The following is a 26,274-nucleotide window of genomic DNA, read 5'->3' on the forward strand; positions in this document are numbered from 1 at the left end:
GGCGCCTAGCGCCTTGGTCCCTGGCCCTATTTTTGGGCCCGGTCTCTTTTGGGTCTCGGGTCTTTATGTTTGCAAATTGGAAAATAATCTTCCCAGGTCGGCCTAAGGTCAGAAAAATCAGTCTTTTAACCCTAATTGACAAGTATATAAACTACATTTTCCTCTCCCATTTTGGTAGATGAAAAAAGGAAGGACATATGTGTACAAGACGCGGAAGCGATATTCAAACATTCAAACATTCAAGCATTCAAGCATTCCTTCAAGCAATTGATTATTCTAAGTCTCCATTCAAGGCTAAGTGTTGCATTCAAGACAAAGGATTCAACCATTGAAGAGGAGATCACATACAACATACAACATAAAACAACATTTACACCTTCGCATGTAAGAATACAAACATTCTTACAACAAGGTATCAAGTACTTGTTTACATTACAATCATTTACATTTACAACATTTCTCATTTCTTGGTTAATTCCAAAACTGGGGTTTGACCTAAGGGCAAACCCCTAATCCCTAACCCCCCAATCATCTTCACTTTTCTATGTGTAGGTTGTAGGTACGCGGCTATAATTGAAGATCTGGAATCCTTGTGCAGAGACGAACAGATCCCCCTTCGTTTTGCGGATTTTTTGGAGGACCGTGTGCACGCCGGGCACCACCGTCCCGTCAACTTTCACTCAAATTTGCAGGACAGCATTGTCTCAACATTTTACTACTAATTCCAGGTCCGTAGCTTCATCCTATATCCCTATCTCAGTTTATAAGTGAATCTTTCTCACTTTTCATGCATTCCTAGCTTAATCCTTCTATCTACGTTCTTTACAAAAGAGGGTAGCCTTGCTGTCTTAACCCTTGAAACTCATTTAGAATCCAATCTTGCATGGTGTGGGATTGGATCTTGTGGGTTTCAACCCCTCTTTTGAATGTAAAGTCTCCCCTAAGTGAAAACTGTCAACCCTAGTGACCACCTTCCCCTCTCCTCGGAGTGGTGGGGGGAACACTTAGGGTTCGCTCACGATTTTCTGCTTTACATTTTGGTGAACTCGACGTGAACATCCTTTCTGATTATTCATGGTTAGATCTGAAAATTGGATGCCTTTATTACATTTCCATGTTTGATCTTTTGCAAATTTTAGAGGTTGATTGCATAAAAACCCTAAATTTTCTTTTCAGTAATTGAGCTTGTGAAATGTTTAATTGTTAATGCTTGTTTCAGATCTACCCTTCTATTACAAATTGTCAATTCATATTTGTGCTTTAATTCTGAAAATTAAGTGGTTAAGTGTCAAAACCCTAATTTTTAAAACCATCTTGATTCAACCTTTGACCAACAATTTCACTGATCAAAACATCTCCAAATCGACTGTAACTTTGGATTCCGCAACAAAATCATAATATCTTTCATCCCTGAAAATTTGGAAAAAAGTTCTGAGGACCATGTGCACCCCAAGCGCCATCGTCCCTGACATTTTTTCTGAAATTTCGGGAGTTAGATCTTACTGTATTTTTCTGCTAAAATCTAGAATTTTGGCTGATTTCATCAATTCTAACACTTTCAAAATTAAAGTCAAAATTGATCTAGTGATTGCTTGGATTAAGGCTCCTAATCATTCAAAAATTGTTGAAATTGAAATTTTGTGTCAAAATTGTGCTTCTTACTATCCTAAATCTGAAAAGTGTGTTGGCATTCATTCAAAATTTCAGTGCTTTATTCAAATTTTTTGCAATTTGTGATTTTTGAAATTAAGTGTTTAATTACAACAACTTTGATTTCCGCTTTCAAAATTGAATTTTGCGTGAAATTGAGTCAATTTTCAAATTTCAAAGCTTGCATTGCTTTTGGTATTCCTTCTAAAATCATAAAATTCAAAATTTCAGTTTCCCTCTCTTTTTCAAAATTCAAATTTTACATTTTTCAACAATCTGGGTAGGGTTCAATTTTGAGATTGCAACTTTAATTTGGCCTATCTACTGATTGTAAAATCACTCAATTTTTTCAGATTAGCTTTAAAATCATCATAACTTTCATCCCTGCAAATTTTGAAAAAAGTTGCGAGGACCATGTGCACTTCGAGCGCAACGGTCCCTGACATTTTTTCCGAAATTTCGGGAGATTGTCGTGATTGCATTTAACAGCTTAAATCTAGGAGATTGGCTGATTTTATTGAAATTTTCTACCTCTAAATTCAAAATCTTCTCTCTCTCTCTAATGCATGAGTTTTACAACAATAAGCCCTACTTACACTATTCCCGTTAGAAGAAGCCTTAGAATTAAGTCTTTCCAAGGTTTAATTACTGAGGAGATGGAACCTAATTTGAATAGCCTTTTTAATGAGGACATGGGTAATTCCTCTAATCCTCTTAATGATGAAGAAGCTCTCCATGAGGTTTCTGAAGAACAACTTTCGAAATTGGATAACCAATTTGATGATTTTCGACAATGGATGTCTCAAGAATACCCCAATAGTCAAGCTCTTCCTTTAATTGAGGGTCTAAAACATATGCTTCAAAGTGATAAGAATGGAATTGATATTTTGCGTGGTATTGCACACATTGTGGATTCGAATGTGATGCCTATGAAGAGTTGTGCCGAAACTTTAGGTTATACACAACCTCCTACTCAAGTCAATCATTCTATTCCTTTGACAACTTCTATTGCTAGTATACCTACCTTTACATCAAACATAATGACTACTTCTATACAAGATATTCTGCCTATGATTACCAGTCATGGGGGCAATTCATTCAACCATTCCATTCCTCCTTGTAGTGTTCCTCCTTTCCAATCCTCTCCTATGACTAATTATCATAGTGTCCCGCCACCTTACTCTCTACCTTCTTTCAATAACATAACACCTCCATCTCAATCTAACACATCTAATATGAATTCTTCAACTGAAGCGACCATTAACAATCTTGCACAAACTGTCTCTTCTTTACAGCAACAAATTGCCTCTATGAATCAATCTAAGTTTAGTGTGCCCACATTTGATGTTGCGAGCCCACTTTCTCTTGACATTGTTCGAGCTATCCCTCCTAAACATGTTGAAATCCCACATTTGGAGCTTTATAATGGTAAAGGTGATCCTCTAACACATGTTAAGACTTTTCAAACAATATGTACCGATTTTGCTTATGACCAAAGGTTGCTTGCAAAACTGTTTACTAGAACATTAAGAGATAAATCCCTACAATGGTATTGCTCGTTGCCTTCTTATTCTATTACTTCTTTTGAACAACTTGCAAATGCTTTTATTCAACAATTTCAAAACAATATAAGTCCTAAAGTTACTTTGATTGATTTAATGCATTGTAAACAAGGTGTTAAAGAAAAAGTGACTGATTTCATTGGTAGATATAAGCATTTGTATGCTCAAATTTCTTTTCCAGTGCCTGACAATGATATTCAAAGAATCTTTATTTCTAATTTACAAAAAGATATTCGAGACAAACTTTTGTTTTCTGAGTTTACTTCTTTCCAACAGTTGTGTGCAACTCTTCACAATTATCAACTGACTATGAGTCAAATGGAACAATCACATCCTATGGATCCGAGTGATAAGGGTGATAGTAGTCAACAACCATTTGGGAAGTTTAAACCGAACAGAGAGTCCATCAAATTCAATGAAAACATCATCAACAACAATGTGAATGCAGCATCAGGTGTGCCTCCTATTTCTAAGTTTTTCAAGAAAGAAAGAAAGTTTACTCCTTTGAATGAATCATTGCATAGTATTATGAATAAGTTATTGGAACAAAATGTGCTTACTCTTCCTCCTATAAGGAAAATAGATCCTGCAAAGATTAATTCACCCTATTTTGATAACAAATCTTTTTGTCAATTTCATCGTCAACCTGGGCATGATACTGAAAAATGTTTTGCTTTAAAGGGTAAAATTCAAGATTTGATTGATAATAATACTATCTCTGTTTCGGGAGTGAATGATAAAAGCAACACATCTGTAGCTCCTCCTAACCAAAATCTTTAGATTTTTACTGATCCATTACCTTCTCATACCTCTAATGTGATTGAGGCTAATGATTCCTCTTTCTCATCTAATGGTCTTGTGTCTATGACTCCGAATGCGATTAACTTTGTAGAGCAGCAAGAAAACCCTAAAGAACCTCCCATCACATTCGATTCTAGTGAAACTATCAGGGCACCTGACAGTCCTTTATATATAGTTGCAAAAGTCAAGAATACACCTTGTCGTGGAGTGCTTATTGATCCTTCTTGCATGGTTAATGTTATTACTGAAGAATTCCTTTTCACTTTGCAATTGAATCAAGTGATCTATGACAAAACAAATGTGGTTGTGAAATTATTTGATGCATTTTCCTCTCCTGCAATTGGTTCTATTACATTACCTATTGAGGTCCATAACAAGTCCCTTGATGTGAGCTTTGCTATTATTCCTTCATCCGAACAATTTCGTGTGAAGCTAGGCTATCCTTGGCTATCTTCCATGAAAGCTATTGCTTCTCCTATTCATAAATGTTTGAAATTTCCCTATAATGGTGAAGTTGTTACTATCAATCATAGTCTCTTTAAACCAGTTGAAAGAACTTCTAGCTTTCCTATTGATTATTTTTGGCCTAAACAATTCCAATCTCTTCCACCGCGAAGTGATCATCTTTTCAAATCTTATCAAAAGTGGAACACAAATATGATCCTATCTCTAAGTGAACCTAGAACACCCAAACTTGATATTCCTATCATTCTTGAGAAGGAAGTTCTTCCTTTGAAAGATAAAACTAATGTCTTTCCTCAAGAAGATTCCCAACCCATTCCTATGGATGTGACTATGTCTATGTCTAATAAACTTTCTAAAAGTAGACCTATACCTCCTCGTCATGATGGACTTGGTCTCCTTCCTAAACCAAATATTCTTCCTTTATATGGAGTAGTTCCTCCTCCTTCCTCTTATGGAGAGAAGAGACCTTCCTCTTCTCCTATTATCTAGCCTAAGAGACCACAACCTAAACACCCAAGTGATAAGGATGAGAACATTCCTCCTCCTCAATCTTCTCCACTTCCTACTAAGACTAGACGAAACCGTTCTACACGTGAACGCCGATGAAAGCATCGTCTTAGAGCTCAAGTAGCTGCTTCTAAAACTTTGCAATCTCCAAAAACACCTTCAACAAACATTATTCCATTTTCTCCAAAATCTCCTAAACATAAGATGCATGATGGTCTTGATCCTGTGCGAGTTAAAGATCCTATTTTTATAAATCTTGATGATGATATAGATGAAAATGTTATTCATGATGAAAATGTTACTTCTCTTGCTTCTGATGGTGAATATGAATATGTTGATGTTGATAACCATTTATCTAACGAATTTTCTAAAGCACTTATCCTAGCTCCTAGACAAGAACAACGTGGCTTGGAACATAAACATAGCCCTTGTTTGGATCTTGTGATAGCTCCATCTACTATGTTGGATGTTCCTCCTCTAGCGTGTTCCCTGCCTTCCCGAAATATTGATCAGCAAGATCAGGGGGTAGATGACGTGCTAGACTAGTTCATTAGCATAGCAGATTCTCTCCTCCTCTCTTTTGTTACTTCTTCCATGTGTTATTCTCATTCTTCTATTTGTTGTACTTAGTGTTGTCTACTTGAGGACGATGCAAAGCATTGAGATCTCTTTTGGTCTCTCTCATGTTGACTCAAAAGACACATGTGTTCCCTTCTTCTAGGTGACCTTCCTTGATTGGGGAATGAAGAACAATTATGCATACATACATATGATCTACATGAATTATCATACAGCATACTGACCCTGAGGAAAGCGAAGTCACCTCATGATTCATGTTTTGTGTCTATTATCCTTGGGTTTATCTCACACTTGGGGGCTAAATCTTTGTGATAATGTGCTCCTTTCCCTTCTTATTTCTTATGTGTATCACTACCTTAAAGAAATCACCCCCGTTGAGGCGTGTGCGATCGCTTTAACATAGGGGGGCATACACCTCGTCTATCCCTTCAGGATACTCAAAAATTTCTTGGCAAACTTAGCTTTGCCTTGAAAATTTTTAGTATTTTTCTTGCATGACTCATAGTGAGGGAACCTTACTACTGATAGTCATGGTTCTCCCTTGTGATCTTCCCTTTTACTTTTTCAATCGAAGTTGTAAGATCCTTATTCCACTGGGGGCTTGGTGTATCTTGCCTCCTTGACGTGGTGAAAGTCTTTCAATTTTGTTTCCTTGTACTTTACCAGAAGTATGAGTGTACGCTTATACTCCCGCTAAAGTGGGGGCTAAATGTAGCATCCTAAAATTGCGACACTTGCAATTTCGACCGCATTTGGGTCTTCACGATGGCGACGCAACACTAAACCTGAATGGAGACCCCGAAACTTGTTCATGACATCAAAAAACTGCATTTTTCAGCACCCTGGCCTGATCCTCCTTGCACCTTGCTGTCCCTGGAGGTGGGACCATGGTGCCCAGCACCCTGGTCCTTCAGGACTAGGGTGCCCATCGCCCTAGTCCCCCAGGACCATGGTGCCTAGCGCCCTGGTCCCTGGCCCTATTTTTGGGCCCGGTCTCTTTTGGGTCTCGGGTCTTTATGTTTGCAAATTGGAAAATAATCTTCCCAGGTCGGCCTAAGGTCGGAAAAATCAGTCTTTTAACCCTAATTGACAAGTATATAAACTACATTTTCCTCTCCCATTTTGGTAGATGAAAAAAGGAAGGACATATGTGTACAAGACGCGGAAGCGATATTCAAACATTCAAACATTCAAGCATTCAAGCATTCCTTCAAGCAATTGATTATTCTAAGTCTCCATTCAAGGCTAAGTGTTGCATTCAAGACAAAGGATTCAACCATTGAAGAGGAGATCACATACAACATACAACATACAACAACATTTACACCTTCGCATGTAAGAATACAAACATTCTTACAACAAGGTATCAAGTACTTGTTTACATTACAATCATTTACATTTACAACATTTCTCATTTCTTGGTTAATTCCAAAACTGGGGTTTGACCTAAGGGCAAACCCCTAATCCCTAACCCTCCAATCGTCTTCACTTTTCTGTGTGTAGGTTGCAAGTACGCGGCTATAATTGAAGATCTGGAATCCTTGTGCAGAGACGAACAGATCCCCCTTCGTTTCGTAGATTTTTCGAAGGACCGTGTGCATGCTGGGCACCATCATCCTATCAACTTTCGCTCAAATTTTCAGGACAACATCGTCTCGACATTTTACTGCTGATTCTAGGTCCGCAGCTTCATCCTATATCCCTATCTCAGTTTATAAGTGAATCTTTCTCACTTTTCATGCATTCCTAGCTTAATCCTTCTATCTACGTTCTTTACAAAAGAGGGTAGCTTGCTGTCTTAACCCTTGAAACTCATTTAGAATCCAATCTTGCATGGTGTGGGATTAGATCTTGTGGGTTTCAACCCCTCTTTTGAATGTAAATTCTCCCCTAAATGAAAACCGTCAACCCTAGTGACCACCTTCCCCTCTCCTCGGAGTGGTGGGGAGGAACACTTAGGGTTCGCTCGCGATTTTCTGCTTTACATGAAGTTCCTGCAAATTTCATGTCTAGTTGCTTATCTCCACCTCTAGTCTTGCAGACTGAAGTTGAAACTAGTGAACAGTTTGACCATATGTGGAAAAGCAATCATATGACATCTTGAAGGTGCTGATAAATGACTACATATCAGATTGCAATTTGTCCTTCTGAGTGAGCACATCATCATAGAATAAATGAGGTTGGAAAATCTTACTGAGTAGTATATTTCCCTCATTCATTACATCTCTAATGTCCTTTTGTGCCTTCTGGAGATCAAATCAGAGCTCTGTTAACTTTCTCACCAAGGCAGTGTCCAGAGCCTGTTGATGTTCCTTCTTGGCATTTGCTTCTGCAACCTCTTCCAGGCTTTGTACTTGGTCTTCTACAACTGTGCATAGGAGCTTCAATTGTGCAAGTGAGGAATCGGTACTGGGAAGGTTTGTACTAGGTATCAAACTGGTAAGTGTTTCCACCATAGTTTGGATAACATCTTCCTCCTTTTTCCTCCTTAGAGAATCCAATCGCTCTTGAGCAAGCTTAATGCTCTGTAGTAGCTCTAATTCATTTGTAGACTGGAGGTCAATAGGATTGGTAATGTCAGCTAGTTTAGCTTGACTACTGGTTGCCATTGGGGTCTCCACCTATGTGCTCTTTTCCACTGCTTTCTTATCCTTGGCTTTTTGCTAGTCTTCTTGAGCCTTCCTCTGCTCCTCTTCTTCTTTCTTTCTTTTCTCTTCTTCTTGTCTCTTCTCTTCATCTTTTCACTTCTTCTCTTCTTCATCCTTCTTCTTCTCCTCTTCCTTCTTCCTCTTTTCCTCTTCCTATTTCTTCTCTTCCTCTTTCCGCTTCTCCTCTTCTTTCTTTTCCTCTTCCTTCTTCTTCTTCTCTTCCTCTTGTTTCTTATTTTCTTCTTATTTTCTCTTCTTCTCCTCTTCTTTTCTTTTATCCTCTTCCTCTTTCTTCTTTTTCTCCTTTTTTCTCTTATCCTCTTCATCTTTCTTCCTTTTCTCCTCTTTTCTCTTATCTGCTTCCTCTTTCCTCTTTTCCTCTTCTTTTCTCTTATCCTCTTCATCTCCCTGTTTCTTCTTTTCTGCTTCCTGTTGCTTCTTTTCTTCTTCTATCTTCTTTTCCTGTCCTGTTCCTTCTGATGGTGTATCCTGAGTAACATTTTCACCATCTAAGGCATCAACATCAATGGGGTCCATTTGTTCTATGACCGGTTCTTCTTCACTATTATACACCTCATCCGGTTTTCTAGTTTCTGGTTCTTGCTCAGCTTTTCTATTGGCTTCAACCACTTGATGCATCTTAAGAGATTCTTGAGCATGAGTATGTGTATCTTTTATCACTTCATGAACCTTTCCTTCCAGTAATGGGAGTCTTCTTCATCTCATGAAGAAGAGGCCTTTGTATTTATTCATAACTTCGAAAAGTTCTGAATTTGATACATCAGGAAAATGTTGAGCAAATATTTCCTCCCTCATTTCCTATTCCTTTTCTATGGCAATGTGTCATTTATTATCTAGAAAATTATACAAAGAATCTGGTGTCTCAGATCTAATTTTTGAAGGCGACCAGTCATTAACACACAAATACTTAATGATTTCCTATTCAACTTCTTCCTTTTCATCATCATTGAAGTCATCAAAACAATCAAATAAATCATTCAATAGTTTTCACCTAATATTCTTTATAGTTCTTTGACAATGTGTCAAAGGTTTGTAAGAAGAAATATCAATATTTACCGGTGCAGATGATGCCGGTTCATTCTTTGTCTTTTTCTTTGTTTGCCTGATCTTCTTAGGTGGTTCTTCTGACATAGTTTCTTCTGAGCCTAGTGTATTGCTTTTTGTCTTCCACTTCCTCTCAAAGACTTTGGCAGGTGTAGCTTCTGATTTCTTCTTAGCTAGTGACTGCTTGGTCACTTTGGGACTGGCTACAGTAACCAGTGCCGATGCTGAAGGCACTACCTTTCCTTTCTTTTCTAAGGGTTCTACAACCAGTGTAACCCCTTCAAAATAGGTACTGGTTCTCTTTTCCTTAGGATCAAGAGGTGAGGCAATAAGGGTAGAAGCATACCCATCTAACATATCATTCATTACCTCATAGCCCATAGGCTCTACTTCTTCATGCTTAGGCTCAACAGCCTCCATTATGCATTCATCCACTTTGATGGTGAAGCAGATGTCTTCCTCATACTTTTTGACTAAATCATCGAATATTCTTATCCTTTGGCTCATCTTGCGTCTAAACTCATCAAAGTATTTGTTCAGTGCTTCCAGATAGCTGATTCCAACCACTTGTAGGCTTTCCTTGATTTGTTTTGTCACCGGTTGGTTGGCAGACTACTGAATGTCACCTACTCCTAGAAAGTATCCTTGGAAGTAAAAGAACAACCCAACCAGTAGTTGTTTGAACTTAAATCTCAGTGCATTGTCCTCTTTGATAGACTTATGATTCAACATAAGTTGTCTTTTCATACAAGTGCACAGATCAAACAATGCATCTTCCTTGATCATCCTGTAAGCAGCATTTACCGCTGCAGCAGAGACAAAATTAATTCTACTAGCAGAGAATATCCAGTAACCTATCACCATGCAAGTATACTTGACCAGATCATCCTTGATTAAGTTGATAGTCATACCACATGAGTCGCTCATCGAACCGGTGAGCTTGGACATTACAGTCTTGCTGACATTCCTTAGGGTTGGCACTTCCCCTTTGTTACAGAAACTGGTGATGGCAAGAATCGCTTCAGGTGTGATATCATGTGTTTGCTCTAGGTACATCTTATCACCATGTACCCTGCTTAGAATAATGTGAATGTGATCATCCAAAAATTCTTCAAGAAAGTAAATTGCATTTTGAAGTTTCTTCTTTTCCAGAATGCTGAATTCCAGTTTAATCTTCTTATCCTTTCCATAGTACAAGCTCAATTGGGAATGGATTAAAAGAGACCCTAGGTCTTCAATTTTGCAGTCTATGTAGTCAGAAATGCCTTCTTCTACTATTACACCAGCAGGTACTTGAGATAGGGCATTGTATTTTGACTTTCGTTGAATGAAGTCCATAGAATCAATAGGTGCACTAGAGCTATCATGAGATGTGGAAGCCATGATAAATGAAGAATTATGAAAAATACCTTCGCAGATTGAAATTTAGGGCTTCACAATTTGAACTTTGCTTCACACTCCTTCGATTGTAGAGATATCTCTTTGCATTCTACACTCCTCTCAACAGATGTTTGCTTCAGATTCTTCTTTGGGAATTTGATAAATTCTTTGATTCACAGTGTAAATTGCTTTCCTTTGCTCTGCACTTGAAAAACTTCTTTTCTCAAAAAATGACAAGTGAGAAATGATTTGAAAATTCCTTTTAAACAGGTTCTCCACCTACCATAATAAATGCTCCAATATTAGGGTGTAAACCCTAATTTGCCTTTTACCCTTTTTGGTCTTCTACCAACTGACAAGTATCTCATACCGATTAAGGTCTTTTACTAGTGTAAACTGGGGGTTCGAAGTATTTTTCCGTTTGCTCCTCCTAAGCTTTTCTGATGCTTAGTTTGCTGGTTCCATGATTTCCACACTAGGTGCAGAAACCGGTTCTTCTTGCAACACTACTGGTTTCTTTTTCCAGGTTTTGTTCATATCCACTTGAATAATTTCAATATCAATCTTTCCTTCCAGAGTGACTAGTATGTCATCCGATATGTTCATTCTTGTTATGTAGAATCTGGCAATGTGACTCGGTTTGTTGCAATGATAGCAGACCATTCCAGGTGCTCTCCAAGGTCCATTATTCATGTTACTGTTCTTCCTCCTTCATGTTGCAGCAGTGTGACCATGACAATGACAGATCAAATAGTTTGCTCTCCATCCACTTGCTGCTTGATAGCCACCACTTCCTGACTGATGATTAAAGGTATTAAACTAGTTGGGATTTCGGTTCACAAAAGGTTCTGGACCAACTCCTTGAGTCCTCTGAGGATATCTTCCAGTGTTGTTCATAATAGACTTGCATTCAGATTCTCTATGCCCAAACTTTTTGCATGCATAACAATTACCATTGAACTTATTGGATCTAGGTACATTGTTTATAAAGTAAGGAAAATTATTGTAGGCTTTTCTCCTACATACATTAACAGTATGTCCTCCTTTAAGACAGTTAAAGAAAATAGGTTTAAACTTTTTCTTACCTTTATCCTTTGATGCCGATTGTTTCTTCGATGCTTCAGCATTTGCACCAGAGGTCTCACCTTCCTCATGACTGGAGTAACCAAGTCCATCAGTATTCTTGACAGCTTTGGCCGATTCAAGCTTTTGCTCTAGCTTAACAGTACTCTTGTTGAACTTAGCAAGTCTTTCCTTTGACTCAGAGAGTTCTTTGGGAATAGTAGCCTTTGTTTCCATCAAGTTTGCATTCTCGGAGATGGCTATGTTCAGTTCTCCTTGCATGTCTTCCTTTTCCACTTTTCTCGCATGGAGTTGAGCAGTTAGGTCATTGATCTCTTGCTTCAGCTTGGAGATTTCGTGATCTTTGTCTTTTCCCATTTCTTCAGCTTTCTTTCGGTTCTCAAGCTCTTGGCACATTCGAATAGTCAGTCCTTCCAACTCTTTTCTCAGGTTGGAATTGGATTCATTCAACTTTTCTAATTCTTGAATTAGGGCTTCCATGTCCGCTTCATCAGAAGAATATTTTCAGATAGCTCCATTAGTTTTTCAGCATGTTCTCTCCTTTTTGCCTGAGAGGCTTTATATTTGACCATAAGATCATCATAGGCTTGCTCAGACTGAGTGAGCCAATGAGTAAGTTCCCTCATAGTGTATTCCCCCATATCTCTTTCCAAGTGGTTAAACTTATAGAAAGGTTGGCTCTGATACCAATTGATGAATACTAAGAGGGGGGGTGAATTAGTATGCCAAAAATTACTGTACTTAAACACTTTACTAGACTACTAGTAAACAGGTAAAAAATTTTAGCAAACAAACTAGTTAGCACACATGCAAACCAAATAGCAAATAATGCATTCACCCACAGAAGCACAAACACCATAACACAAGAGATTTTGACATGGAAACCCAAATGGGAAAAACCACAGTGAGATGAAACTCACATGTAACTATCTGCACAATAGGAACCAGACCGGTTAAGGTCATACAATGTTCTTTACTAGAACAGATCCTGTTAGGAATTTCAATCTTTGTTAGGAGATAAGTCTGGTTAAAGACTACCTTGCTAGAGGATTTTAGATCCATAGATGTGAACCACCTTGTTAGAGGATTTACAAAAGGCTTTTGGGCCTACTTGGTTAATGGCTTCAGACTTGTCAAAGATATGAGTAATCAACAAGTGAGTGATCTAGCAAATAGCACAGATTGCTTGGTTAGATCCTTGATAGCTCGTTCCTAATGCATTCCAGCATTACTTAAGTCTTCAACACATTGACACTCTACCTTCTCTTAGAGATCTAAACTTCTCTTTTGTGTTCACCCTTACAAAAACTCATCAACCACCTTAAACCCTAGCAACAACCTAAAACCCTAGACATGATGTCCTTATCAAGGAATTTGATTTCATGTCGGTCCAATAGGATGACAATACAATTTACTAGGTTCAATGCATCTAGACATATCTAGTAGCACGACACAAAAAGCACCAACAAAGTGTCAGCACTACCAAACAATCGGTGGATGGTAACTCATCACAAAATGCTGATTGGTAACTCATCACAGGGTATTACCGGTTCATACAAAATACTGGTTTAAGAAAAATACCAGTTGCCGATTTGACAATAATGAAGACTGAGAACTATGAGTTGTGCTGCTTCGTTCCTTCGTACCTCTTGGAATCCTTGAACCGCTTGGGGTCTTCATACTGCTTCAGAGCGGTAAACACTTTCTGCAAAACACCGATAGTCTAAAGACTATAATACATCATACCTGTTGGAACAAATACCATTGAGCTTTAACTCATACATACAAAGAGTGATCTCAAATCAAGTGTGTGTCTGTCAATGACAATCATAGCATCAATCATAAAAAATGGCAACACTTTTTGTATGTAAGTAGTGAGCTTTGAGCAGTTGGCCTTCTTGCATGTGCAGGCCCCTATTGTAACAGTAATATTCTCTTATTAGCCAGTAAGCGAATATTGTGGGTCAGAAATCCCACCAAGGTTTTTCCCACACCGGGTTTCCTCATTAAAAATATTGTGTTATGGTGTGTCTTTCATGTTGTGGTTGTTGCTCTTATTTACTGCATTAATTTTGGTTTACTGGTACACAGTTTTGGAATGCTTTTCATATAATAAATTCAGAAAATTCATTAACTGGTAAGATACTGATTCACCCCCCCTCTCAATATCATTGGGAATCCTAATAGCATGCATATTTGAGTTGTAAGATAAAAAAGCTTCATTATCTGATTATTTTGTGAGGTTTGTAAGCATTTGCAAGTCAGTTTCAGTCATTGGTGGATCACGTTTTTATCTATAGTTTTATTTTATGCATATCCTTCTACCTCTTTTCCAGTCAAGAAGTCATTAGTTTTTAGGTGATCAAATAGGAAGCCGACCTATAATCCGGAGGTCTTCTGTCATATTAGGATACCCATAACCTGGGAGTAGTCCAATGTGTCACTGGATTGCAGGAATTTCAAGCTTGCATTTGGTGCAAATCCATGTGACAACAGGAGGTCCTCTCAATCTTGAGGGGTTAGAACTAGTCTTTCATTTAATAGGTCCTCTTCCTCATCCCCTTCTTTCTCACCTTCTAGTGGCTGATGTTTCTCAAGATCCTCTTCTTCCTGATCTAAATCAGATTCAATGTTCCTAACTTTTATTCCTTCGGTGGTAGACTTGAAGCCTTGCACTCCAGGCTACCCTATAGGTATATTAACTAGTGGTGGTGCAAGGGTGTTGGTACCTAGATCCTTTGTGGCATCTGTTGAAGGTGGTTGAGTAGGTATATCTTCAGTAATTTCTATTTCTTCTTCCTGCTCTTGGGTGTCCTCTTCTGCAGTCTCACCTATAGCTGTCCTTGGTGGGAGGAATTTAGCCAGTGGTACTGCTCCTAATCCGTCAGTCACTCCAAGGTCTGTTGCCTTCTTCAATAGCTCAGAATCCTTCATCTTCTCTTAGAGTTTCTTCAACAACTCCTCAGTGCTTTCTTGAGGTTTCTCCCCCTCATCAGGATCGGTGGACTTATTTTGTCTTAAGCTTGACCTCATCTTCCAAGCATACTCCTTGTAACCCCTTGATTGGGGTACCCCTGAAGTAGATTCCTTCTGTTTTGCCTTTAAGGAACTCAACCTTACCCTCTGGCTTAGCCATTTCTTGGTCCTATTGATGACCACTTGAGAAATCTTTTCAATATTCACATCCTCATTTTCGAACCACCTTATTGGGGAGAGGGGCTTCTTATCAATTTCTAATCCTTTATAAGCCACATCGAGCAGGTCTCCATCATCCCTGAGGTCTTTAGGGAGATTGGTCTTAATTTCAAAATTTCTTATCTATGGCACATATAACCCATTATAGTTCTTCTCTTTGACCTCAAAACTATCCTGGAGGTTGGCCGAAAAATCCTCCTATCTCAGCCTGTGTCCCTCATATGCCTTAGGCATAGCTTGTTTGAGCTTCCTGTAGGGATCATACAACTCCCTAGCATAATCATACTCTTTCAAGTTCAAATCTTGAAGCTCTGGATTTGCTAGCTTTGCAACCTGTATCTTAGAACATGAGAAGTATCCAATAGATATTGAAAAATCAATGCTTGTTTTATGTTTTGAAGATAAGAGAGATTGGAGGCCCAATAGTTGCCTTACATATTCCAATAAGATTACTCTACCATTGCAGCATCTAGGAAGAAACATTGGGTTCCCTGTGAATCCGCTGACCCTAATGTAAGTAGAGCATGGGTTCTAGATAAAACAACATGCCCACTCTTGGATAATAGCCATGGCCTCCGGGCTAATCTAATATCCTGTGTCTCCTGTCAATTTAATTATTACTGAAAAAATGAAGGCATTATTAATTCTTTTGAAATGAGCCTTTGCGTTGGCTAGGGGGAGTTGGGAATAATATTCCCATACCTTCTTTTGTCCTTCCTCATCCCCTAGTTGACCCTCTACTTGTAGTCCTAGAAACTTTCCAGCTTTGGTAGCCACCTAGATGACATAAGATGTGAAAAATAACTTTTGAGTCTGGTGGACTTCCTTCATTTGTTCGAAAATGTTGTCAGATAGGATTTGCGGCCAATCAAAATATTGTTTTCCAATTAGGATAGTGGTCATAAACTGGAATATCCATTGATGTAAATGCTTACAATCAGGCTTGCGAAATGCCCTACTTAGTATAATAATCAAGTCTCTTTGCGGCTCCTTGAAGTTCGCACTCAGGATCTTTGTTGCCTTGAGACCTATTTTCCTCTCTTCTTCTAGCCAGTTTTCATTCATGTGCCTTTTATTTGCTGCAAATTTTTCATTCCATGCCTTCAAGGCCTCCTCTTCAGTTGAGAGGAATATCTCTTCTCTAGTTGGGATACCAAACACGAATACCAGCATGTCAAGAGACAAGTCTACAACTGTCCTTCCCTATGTGTCAGTGCACTTTCTAGTGTCTGGGTTGTAGAACTAAGCAATTGTCATTATAAATTCTGGTGCTTGCACTGATTGTGGAAAAATAGTTGTCTCCACTAAGCCTGATCTTTTGATTCTCCTGTGTAGGGCCTGTAGTTTGGGCTTCTTTAACTCAGTTTTGATATCTTCAATTTCAATATGGCCAATCTTCGTGTCACTAACCCATTTGACTTGGTCATCCAACTTTGAAGCATAGACTTGTCCTTGATAGTGGTACTTCATGGTAGCAAAAAGTATGTCAATATCTTTGCTTCTTTTTCTAGAAGATGAGTCCATCAAAGTGCCTGAACCCATGAGAAGAAAATGAGGATCAGTTCTTTACAAAAAACATAAAAAGTTCCTTCACTTCAGGACTTCGGGCTTTTGGAGTAGGGAGTTTTTCCTTTTAAGACAAGGTCTGGAACTCCAAGGTTCCGGGGTAGGTACTCATGGATGCACTCCAAAACTCTGGGGTTTTGGGTTGGGTAGATAGCACTTGATTCTGGAACTCTGGGGTTCTAGGGTAAGGATTTTAAGCTCATCTCAGGATCCCATGGTGCTGATCCAAATAACCAATAGGAGTTTAGAAAATGAAACATTTATAAATGATAGACCTTAGAACTCTGGGGTTCCAAGGTAAATGATAGGGCTCCATCGTAAATAAATACTCTAGAACTCTGAGATTTTGGGGTTTCGGGGTCAGTGATAAGCAAGTTTCAACAAAACCCCAGAACTCTGGAGGGAAGAGAAAACCACCTGGAACTCCAGGGTTTTGAGGTAGGTAAATTAAGGCACATAGGATACGCGAAAGACACAAAAAAAAATGAAAAGAAAAGAAAAGAAAAACAACAAAAACAATAAAGAAAGAAAATCTAACCTAAAAATGACCAAAAGGGCAAGAAAAATCACCTACCTGGTGGATAAAAAATGTCAAAGAATGCAAAAGGAAGCTCGACAATTTGGAGGCTCGTGGTTAGGAGGCAAGGAAGAAGGAGCTCTGAATGCATAAATGAATTTTAAAAGTCCATCATTTCTTTTTATACCCCCTTCTAAAACCTATCCATACGAGCAATTTAAACAAGACCTCAGGACTCTGGGGTCCCGAGGTTCCAAGCTCAACAAACAAAACACCAAACAAAACATCCTACCCCAGGACTCTGGGCATCTGGGGTTCTGGGGTAGGAAGGAAAGAAAACCAGGATCCACTTTGGGACTTCGGGGTTCCAGTGAGGATTAGACACACATACCTCGGGACTACAGGACTCTGGAGCTCCGAGGTAAAGAACTCACACACATACCTGGGGACTCCGGGGGTCCAGAGTTCAAAGGTAAAGGACTCAAACATATCTAAGATACATACCTCGGGGCAAACAAAAGACACACCTTGGGACTCTGCAATCCCGGAGTTCTGAGGTAAAGAACAAGCAAACAAAAGACACAAAGAAGGAGACCAACCTCGGGACTCTGGGGGTCTAGAGTTCTGAGGCTAGTGAAAGCAAAAGAACAAAAAGAGAGACCTTAGGACTTGGGGACTTTGGAGTTTCAAGGTAAGAACAAAAAGGAAAATAACAAAGCAAAAGTGAGCAACAACAAGGGACCCATATTGTAACACAAGGAAACTAATGGGGAATGGATATGCAAGGCATAACAAGACTATTGTGGTAGATTTGGAAGCCCCAAAGAAGAAAGTATTGGAGATGGAGAATAAGATGATTAGTATTTCTAGGTTTATCCTACATGTGATGCATAGCTCGACCACCTCTCTGTGACTAATGCAAAAGAAAGTGATAGGAAAGGATGTTGAAAAGAAAGCGAATTATAAGGATCCTTTTTATGTTTTTCACTGAATACTAAAGCAATATGCTCAAGGAGCCATTAGATGGTTGGTTTTAGTTTTTTGAGGTTTTATGTTATATCCTAATAATACTTTTTATTGTCATACTTATTGCTAATACTATTAAAAGTTATTTTTTGATATGTTGTAAGTGTGTTGTTAGTTGTTAATGTTGCTTGGGGGTTGTTAGTGTAAAGGGCCAACACCCTTGTTGTGCTACTTTTTAATATACAAAACCAATATAGTAAGTTAAGAATTAGGAAGTAATTAGTAAAATAATCAAGAATTAATCCATGTATAGACTCTAAGGTTGAGACACCTTATTCCCAACATCAATGATATATGTCAACATGCACAAACATACAAGTCCAATGATACCCCACTCCTAAAGTAGATTTCAGAAAGGCATATTTTTTGAATATGCATTGTAATTTCCACCAATAAGTAGATCCACCTCTATGAATGCAATTATAATTTTTCATAGGTATATAAATATTAAATATTTTTATCTCACATGTCCTTAGGCATCTAAGTACACCTTCCAAGGATCATGTAGAAATATGAAAATGAATCATGATTGCAACGTTAATGTCACCTTATCCTAACATCATGCTATCATTTGATTACAAATCACTCAAAAAGGTCTCAAAATGCTTGAATCTAGCTCCAAAATCTTGCAACTTGTGAACTCAAAAAGATAGAAAAAAATATTAGGGTTATATAGGGGTTTGCCTTAGTCAAATCCTCATTTTGGTCTTTCTACCTCCATAGGTAATGAATAAAAAAGGATTGGAGAATGTGTACTTTTAAATCCTAAGTGTATTAAGGACTAAAATCATTGACAATTAATTTTTCTTGATAACGGTTTTAACCTTGGTCTATAGGGAGATTGGAGAATCACCATTGTAGGTAAATAAAAATAACTACAATAGATTTCTTTATCTTTGCATTAAAGAGACTCTCATAGAAGAAAAACAAGTGTATAAATAAATAAAGGTGAAAGATGTTTTTGGTGGTGTATTCCTCTTTGAAGAGTCTCGACCTATCGAGAATAACAAATAAAACATGAGTAGACAACCAAAAGAGTGATTGTGAAAGCTAGAAGTATTTGAAAAGAATTCCTAAGAGAGAGAGATAGAGCTACTAGAATAAAAAATAAAGTAAAAAGTCCATTCAAAATGGAAAAACCAGTGGGCCTTTTTAGATAGGAGAGAGAGAAAGACATTGATTTTTGGTTTAGATATTACTACACATGTCTTGTCAAATTAATGTAGAAAGTACACTTTTTAATATCAAGAATCCCTAGGAATCTAGTGGATTGCACAAATGTCTTAAAATTATGCTATCATCCCAACAAATTTTGCTGAAATTTTACACATATGTTCCTAACATAAGAAATAATATACTATGCTCTTCAAGTGTCAAAAAATATGCTTATTGGAGAGATATAAAAAATATATTACTAATGTGTAGATTAATGTGAATCTAAAACATGATGTGAGATTGTGCAAGTACACAAGTTTTGACATTGCAAGTATTAGTTGAATGGTTTGATCCTAGTCTCATTTAGGTGGTAGACCTTTGGCATATCTCCCAATAGTTATATAATGTATGAAAATATATCATTAGCCTAGCTTTCTTCTTTTCCTACTACTACTTCTTTCTATTGTCCTCCTTCCCCTTCTTCTCTTTCTTTGCTAGCACATATTTACTATAATTTAGTAATCTAATTGAAATAGTTCTCTATCATGTTATTATGATAGTATAGCTTTATTTGATCATTAAAATCCAACTAATTCATATCGAGAACTTTCTTCTTCTTTGGAGGATACTTGCCATTAATACCAATTGAATTACTTAGATTTTTGGATATTTTTTGAAAAAGATCATCAATGTTAAAAGTTGAAATACCTCCATAATTGTTTCTTTCATACAAATTTATTGAATATCTTTTAAATTACTATATTCGTGAATTTTATAACTAATATAAGAATCACCTAAAAGTTCTATCAAATCTATGAAATGATATGTATATTAGTTCTCTAAAACTATATATACACATGTAATAAATAACCAACAAAACTATAAATATTTATTCCTCTCAACCATTTAATAATACCTATAAATAATCCTTAATTTTGTTATTAACAAACTTGCAAAGCATTGGATTGAATTAGCCAATAAGATGAACAAAAATTGTATAAATCTATAATTATTGTTACCTTTGGCAGTATTGAGCACATGTAAGAGTGATTTTTGTTCATGTAGTATACTTGTCCTCCCATAAATCTTGAATAGATGGACATTAAATGTTTTCATTTTTCCTTATGAAGGATTTTTCATCTACAAAGATGGGTATCCATTCCACCAAATTCCTTCATGACATGTCAGATCTTTGCACTCAACAAAATTTGATCCCTAGTGGACTCATTAATAACCTTTTCAACTTCACCAGCAGACCAAAGACCCAATGACGAATATCAAACTTTTGTTTCTCAATATTGTAAATTTAATAATCTCATTCATATAACCACAATTTTGCTTTGAACAAACCCTTAATTGTTAAAAATGTAACCAATAAAAATGTAAATTAAAAAATTATTTTATTATAAAACAACTTACCGTGGGGAACTTTTAGCTGGTTCTGAATTGCCAATTTTAGATGATTTTTCTGACAGTTAATGTAAAATATCGGCATAACCTGACTTGAAGAAGGATATATCAAGGCCTATTTGAGAATGGACACATTGATTCTAATGGTGAAAAACAATAAGCAAATGAAGCAAAAGGACAAAGATATCATCTTTCTATTATATTACTCCATATCAAAACATTTCAATCACCATGTTCTCCTGTTACTGTATTATTAACGTCAGAAACCTGCTGGATAAGAGTATCTGAATCCACTGGTTTGAAAGGAAGTTCATGAGGTTGAACCCGAGTTCTACAAAGAGGACAAGTGGAATTAGATTGCAACCATTTATCAATACATTCTATGTGAAAATTGTGGTTGCAGTTGGGCAGAAGCCTTGTACTTCGATTCTCCTGAAATTCAGAAAGGCAGATTGCACATTCAAGCCCATCTTCAAAGCTCCCTAAATTATACTCTAATATGGGAATGTTTTGAACCACTGCAGGACTCAAACCATTTCTTACAATCATCAAGTGACCCACCTGATCCTCTGAGAAACCATTAACATTCTGTGGAGGACTTGGTGTCGCTTCTCTTCTCATCCATGGCTTCCATCCACGATACACAAAAATCCAAAGGAATAGAAAAATAAGCATAGAGAGCACAAGTGTGCAGGCCGCAGTAGTGTTTACAAAGAGAGAAACATGATTGTGAGAACCCATGGCTGAACAACCTTGAGAATAAAAGCCTCTCAATATTGAATACTTAGGCTGTGTATGATAGTACATTAAACATGCTATGCTCAAGCAACATGATCGAGTTCTCATAATTAGGGTTAATGCTTTCAATTCTACTACAAAGTGTTGGGACACTTTCTATATTATTCAGAAAGTTATGTTCCCAAAAGATGAATAGAAATAGTCACTGTCCGAAAGAGAAAGAGAAAGCGCCATTCTTTTAAGATACAAGCAAGTTCAAATTGTTATTGATGTTGTACCTAAGCGTGCGTAGTTTCCACTCGTGGTTAGGGTTTCCTTTAACATTAACTAATAGTATTCAAAGATAAAATAGACGTCAAGATACTTTTGTTTGATTGGCGTTATGGTTTACCACATTTCCTTAGCTAACTTAAGTGAAAAGAAAACCATCAAATAAGCCAAAGGTGGGGATCAGTGGATGAGAGCACTGAGCTTGATGGAGACCTTTGTCCACTGTTGCAAGTATGCCACCTTAAGAAGAATCATTGATGTGTGAAACCTGAAATTGAATAGCATTTCATTTCAATGATATGAAACTCTCATCTATTATCGATTTTGTTTGGTTACTTCATTTTGCTAAGTTAATTCTAGATAAACTACTGGTATATTTCGTTAGTCAATTCATTCGTTACATACTACAATAACAACAGACAAGAAATGAAGATCTCTAAAAATTCTACTTCGCAATCTTATGTTGCACCAAGGGCTACTTTTGGATCAACGATTGCTCAAAAAATCTCATCGGATCGTTTAGTAATTGTCATATCAAGTATAGTGTATGCTATGTCATGGCTGCAAAGTGTCTCTAAACATGTTTCAATGACCATCTAGAAGAAGGTTGGCCAAAAGCAACACTTTTATCCCAACAAAGTGCCATTCCCAAGTTTTATTATTAAGTTAGTTTCCCAATGGCAATGGCAACTTATGGACACAATTTTGTCCAAAGATTTTTTGAAAAAAATAAAGTTATAGAGAAGTAAAGTACATATTTTATGTATTCAATTTAGTAATATTTGAGATGAATTGAATTATGATTTAATATGAGTAACAGTGGATTAAAATTTGAAATCATTTTTAAATTATTTTTGTTTTCATTTTATTTGTATATTCTATATTACATTCATAAATCTCATATTAGATCATTAATGTAGTCTTGTTTTAAAATAGAATTGTTAAATTAATCATGTTCATAAATTCATATTTAATTTTTAAAATTCTATGTTACATAATTCAAAAATAAGATTACTATCTATTAGCTCTTAAGCAATAGATTTTACCCAATTATAGTCTATTTTATCTTTAAAGACATACCCTAATACCTAGTTTCATATCCTTTAAAAATATGTTGAAAGCTTGATCATTGAAAGCATATTCAACAAGTGGTAAGGAATTAAAGAATTGTAGATCTCATGTTTACATCTACATACATGAATGAATTGTCACATCCCTTAAGAACCCATTACTTTCTCATGAAAACCCTAGTTGCATTGTAATTTGGACTAAGGATGGGTCATGTATTCACAAAACATTGTTGGTGTGTATGTGTGTGTGTGTGTGTGTGTGTGTGTGTGTGTGAGAGAGAGAGAGAGAGAGAGAGAGATTGTTATCAAATCTTTGTTTTATTTTTAATGAATTTCAGCATTATTATTATGTTATGTTTTAAATTTAATGACTGATTATATTTTAGGATAAACCAAATTAAAAAAAGAAGTACAACTAGAAAATTAAATGTGTTATCTTTAACTCTAACTCGTTTCTTTTCTTAATTCTAAAACAACCTCAAGCCGAACATCAAAATTACTCTAAAATCTAATAACTAACTTTATTTATAATTAATTATTTATTTCAAATTTAATGAATGCCTCAATAAAGGAACTACCCTACATGCTCTCCCTGACCTCACCTTTAATCCCAATGTGACCCTACAACTCGTCTACATTACTTAGAAATACTCGCTCCATGGGATTGGTGGACTTGTGCAAGGAATGTGGTTGATTATAGGCACCCTATGTGTAAGGTGTGGTATGTTCTATAGTTTTGAGAAGAGAGATAGATCATAAGTCCAACCTCTATGTTATGACCTTATTGGTAACATTTTTCCAAACATAAATTTATAAAATCAAGTATAATATTTATGATGTTAATTAAATTGAATTAAAAAAAATTGGTCAAGTTGTGCAAGGAATGTCATTGATTATAGGTACCCTAGGTGTAAGGTGTGGCATGTTCTATGGTTTTGTGAAGAGAGATAGATCATAAGTCCAACCTTTGTGTTATGACCTTGTCAGTAACAGTTTTCCAAACATAAATTCATAGAAATAGGTATTATATGTAAGATGTTAATTAAATAATTCCATTATCCTTAATTGAATCTATCAAGACTTGTTTTAATACTTCATCAGACTCTAGGAATAGGCTCTTATTCAATTCTAATTGTTTGATCACTTATAGTTATGTCTTAGGAACTGAGAACCTATAATATACACATTTCAAGTTCGACCATCTAAGGTAGCAACTAAAGATAAACTATCAAAATATCTATTTACACTAAATTGAACACAAAAGCAAGTGGAACATAATGGTGAGGATAAAATAAAATAAAACAATTCAACTTATTAGTTGGGAGGAAGAAATAGAATGAATGAATAAATAATGAATTTAAACAAAACCCCTTCTTATCGATCCTTATGACCATATAAATAAAAGGTAACAAAAATAAAGTAAAATTAGAAGAAACACAAAAGTACATGTGCATTGATAGGAAGGAGAAATGGAAGAATGAAGATTGCCATAGGGGATAGAAAGGAATTAATGGTACCATCCACTCAAGGGAAGTGATACCTTTGTAGTATCACAAAATTACACCCTCATGCAAATTTCTGCTTATCTAGACCCCATTTTAGTGTTCCTAGACTTCAGTGCCCAGTATGCTTTCAACCCAACTCAATTCAATATATGTTTTTAGCTTTCTTGCCCTATATAGGACCTCAAGTCCCAATTTGGGCTTCCTTTGGAGTGAGTGTGGTACCTAGGGAGCCCCACTCCCCTTAGTTTGGCCCCAAATTGAAATGTCACAATGGTTAGCTTGATTTAGTGGGAAATATTTTCCCATGTCAGGCTACTCCATGTTTTATAAATTTAATGGTAAATGTTTTATTTGCAATAAATTTGGTCACATGGCTAGGCAATGTAGAAATAGAGCAAATCAAAACCCTGATTTTGCTCTTGGTCAATGTTCTAAATGTAATAAGTATGGTCATAAGACAAAACATTATAGAATGAATGTTAAATGCTATTCATGTGGAAAATTTGGACATATGGCTAATCAATGGAGGTCAAGAAATTTCATCGGTTTTAGCAAAGCAATTCAAAGGAACAATGTTACATGTTATGCATGTAATGAGGTTGGACATATTGCGAAATTCTGTAGAAGCCGAAATCCATCGGTTGGTAATGGAGGATCAAATGAGAAATGGAAAGAGAAGGTTAATGAAATCCGACAAGATCATACCCAGAGATGGGTTAGGAAAACTAAAGAACAATTAGCAGATGGGAATGCACCGATTACTAATCTAGCAGAGGAGGTTGCTCCTAAACCGATGGGTAGCTCAGCCGGTAACTAAGGCAGATGCCTTAGGGGTAGGCAAAATTTCATGAAGATGTTGCATATGCCCCGAGAATAGGTTCTAGAAGATGTTCTAGACATTGGAGATGCTTATTCAGCATGATGTTTTGTTTGAAATCTGGTATCTTTCACCAACAATCATTGATGTCAATGAAAGATTAGGGTTTTTCTTTTTCTTGGAGGATAAAAGGTTGAATTCATGTCATTTATGATTACCTTACATTCAGAGCAATTCAGTGTGATTAAGAGTGACTAAGAGTGATCAGATTTCTTCTTAAGCGATTTCACCGGCGACTGAAAGAGTTTGTTAGGGTTTCACCAGAAGCGATTACTAGGTATTTTGCATTAATCATGGAAGCGAGATCATCATCTATTCCTATCTTTGTTGCAAATCCAACTGTTGTAGAGGTCAAAGATCGTCCCAAGCCAACTTTCAATTTGTATCCCATGTGGCTACCCTAGATGATTTGGTTGGAGCATTTTCCCATGTTCTAGAGGGAGTTGTTTATATTGAAAATGTTAGGGAATACATACATTGTGACAATGAGAATTTGGGGATATCTTATATAAAGGGCATGCACATGAGCAAGCTTATGGGATATTCTAAAAAAAAAAAAAAACCACCATACAAGCACATTGAAGACTTAGGGTATACCGGCATTCTAGACATTCCAGATTTCAAAGATGAAATCATTAGGTATGTTTTGAGAAGAGTACATGGAGAGTTTTTCTGGTTGGATAGACCTTACAAGATCACCAAGGAAGCCATTAGGGAAATCAATGGTTTACCACAGGTTGGGCAACGTCTAGATAAGAAGGTTTCTAATGATTATGTCAACAAAATCACCAACACAACATTAGATAGGAGATCTATGAGAATAAGAACTATTACCAATATAAACATCAGATTCAGTAGCATGATCATCAGTTACAAGGTAATGTTAGAATCAATGAGAGTCCCGAAGACACTGAGAGGGGGGTGAATCAGTGTCTAACTGGTTAGTAGAATATTTAAACTTATTAAGAACTTTGTATCCCAAAACAATTTACCGGTAAATAAGAATTAATGTAGCAAATAAGAATAATAGAGACAGCATGGAGAACACACCATAACACAAGATATTAATGAGGAAACCCGTTGTGGGAAAAACCTCGGTGGGATTTGTGACCCACAATATTCACTCACTGGCCAATGAACAAATATTACTTACATTGAGGGGCCTGCACATGTAGGAAGGCTAGCAGCCTAGAGCTCACTGCTGA

At 36.8% G+C, this 26,274-nt stretch overlaps 1 protein-coding gene across 1 annotated transcript; it reads right to left on the minus strand.

The window, feature by feature from the left end:
- Window positions 1-20,802: 20,802 nt before the first annotated feature.
- On the minus strand, window positions 20,803-21,446 carry LOC131074256 (RING-H2 finger protein ATL2-like). The gene has a single exon (XM_058010841.2). It carries the CDS (start codon window positions 21,414-21,416, stop codon window positions 20,832-20,834), a length of 585 nt encoding a protein of 194 aa, XP_057866824.2. The 5' UTR covers window positions 21,417-21,446; the 3' UTR covers window positions 20,803-20,831.
- Between the last annotated feature and the right edge of the window lie 4,828 nt (window positions 21,447-26,274).

The sequence above is a fragment of the Cryptomeria japonica genome, chromosome 7, assembly GCF_030272615.1.
Source record: "Cryptomeria japonica chromosome 7, Sugi_1.0, whole genome shotgun sequence".
Taxonomy (NCBI): domain Eukaryota; kingdom Viridiplantae; phylum Streptophyta; class Pinopsida; order Cupressales; family Cupressaceae; genus Cryptomeria; species Cryptomeria japonica.

Excerpts from the sequence above, each read along its gene's own strand:
- LOC131074256 (XM_058010841.2), bottom strand. The coding sequence starts at position 21,416 with ATGTACTATCATACACAGCCTAAGTATTCAATATTGAGAGGCTTTTAT.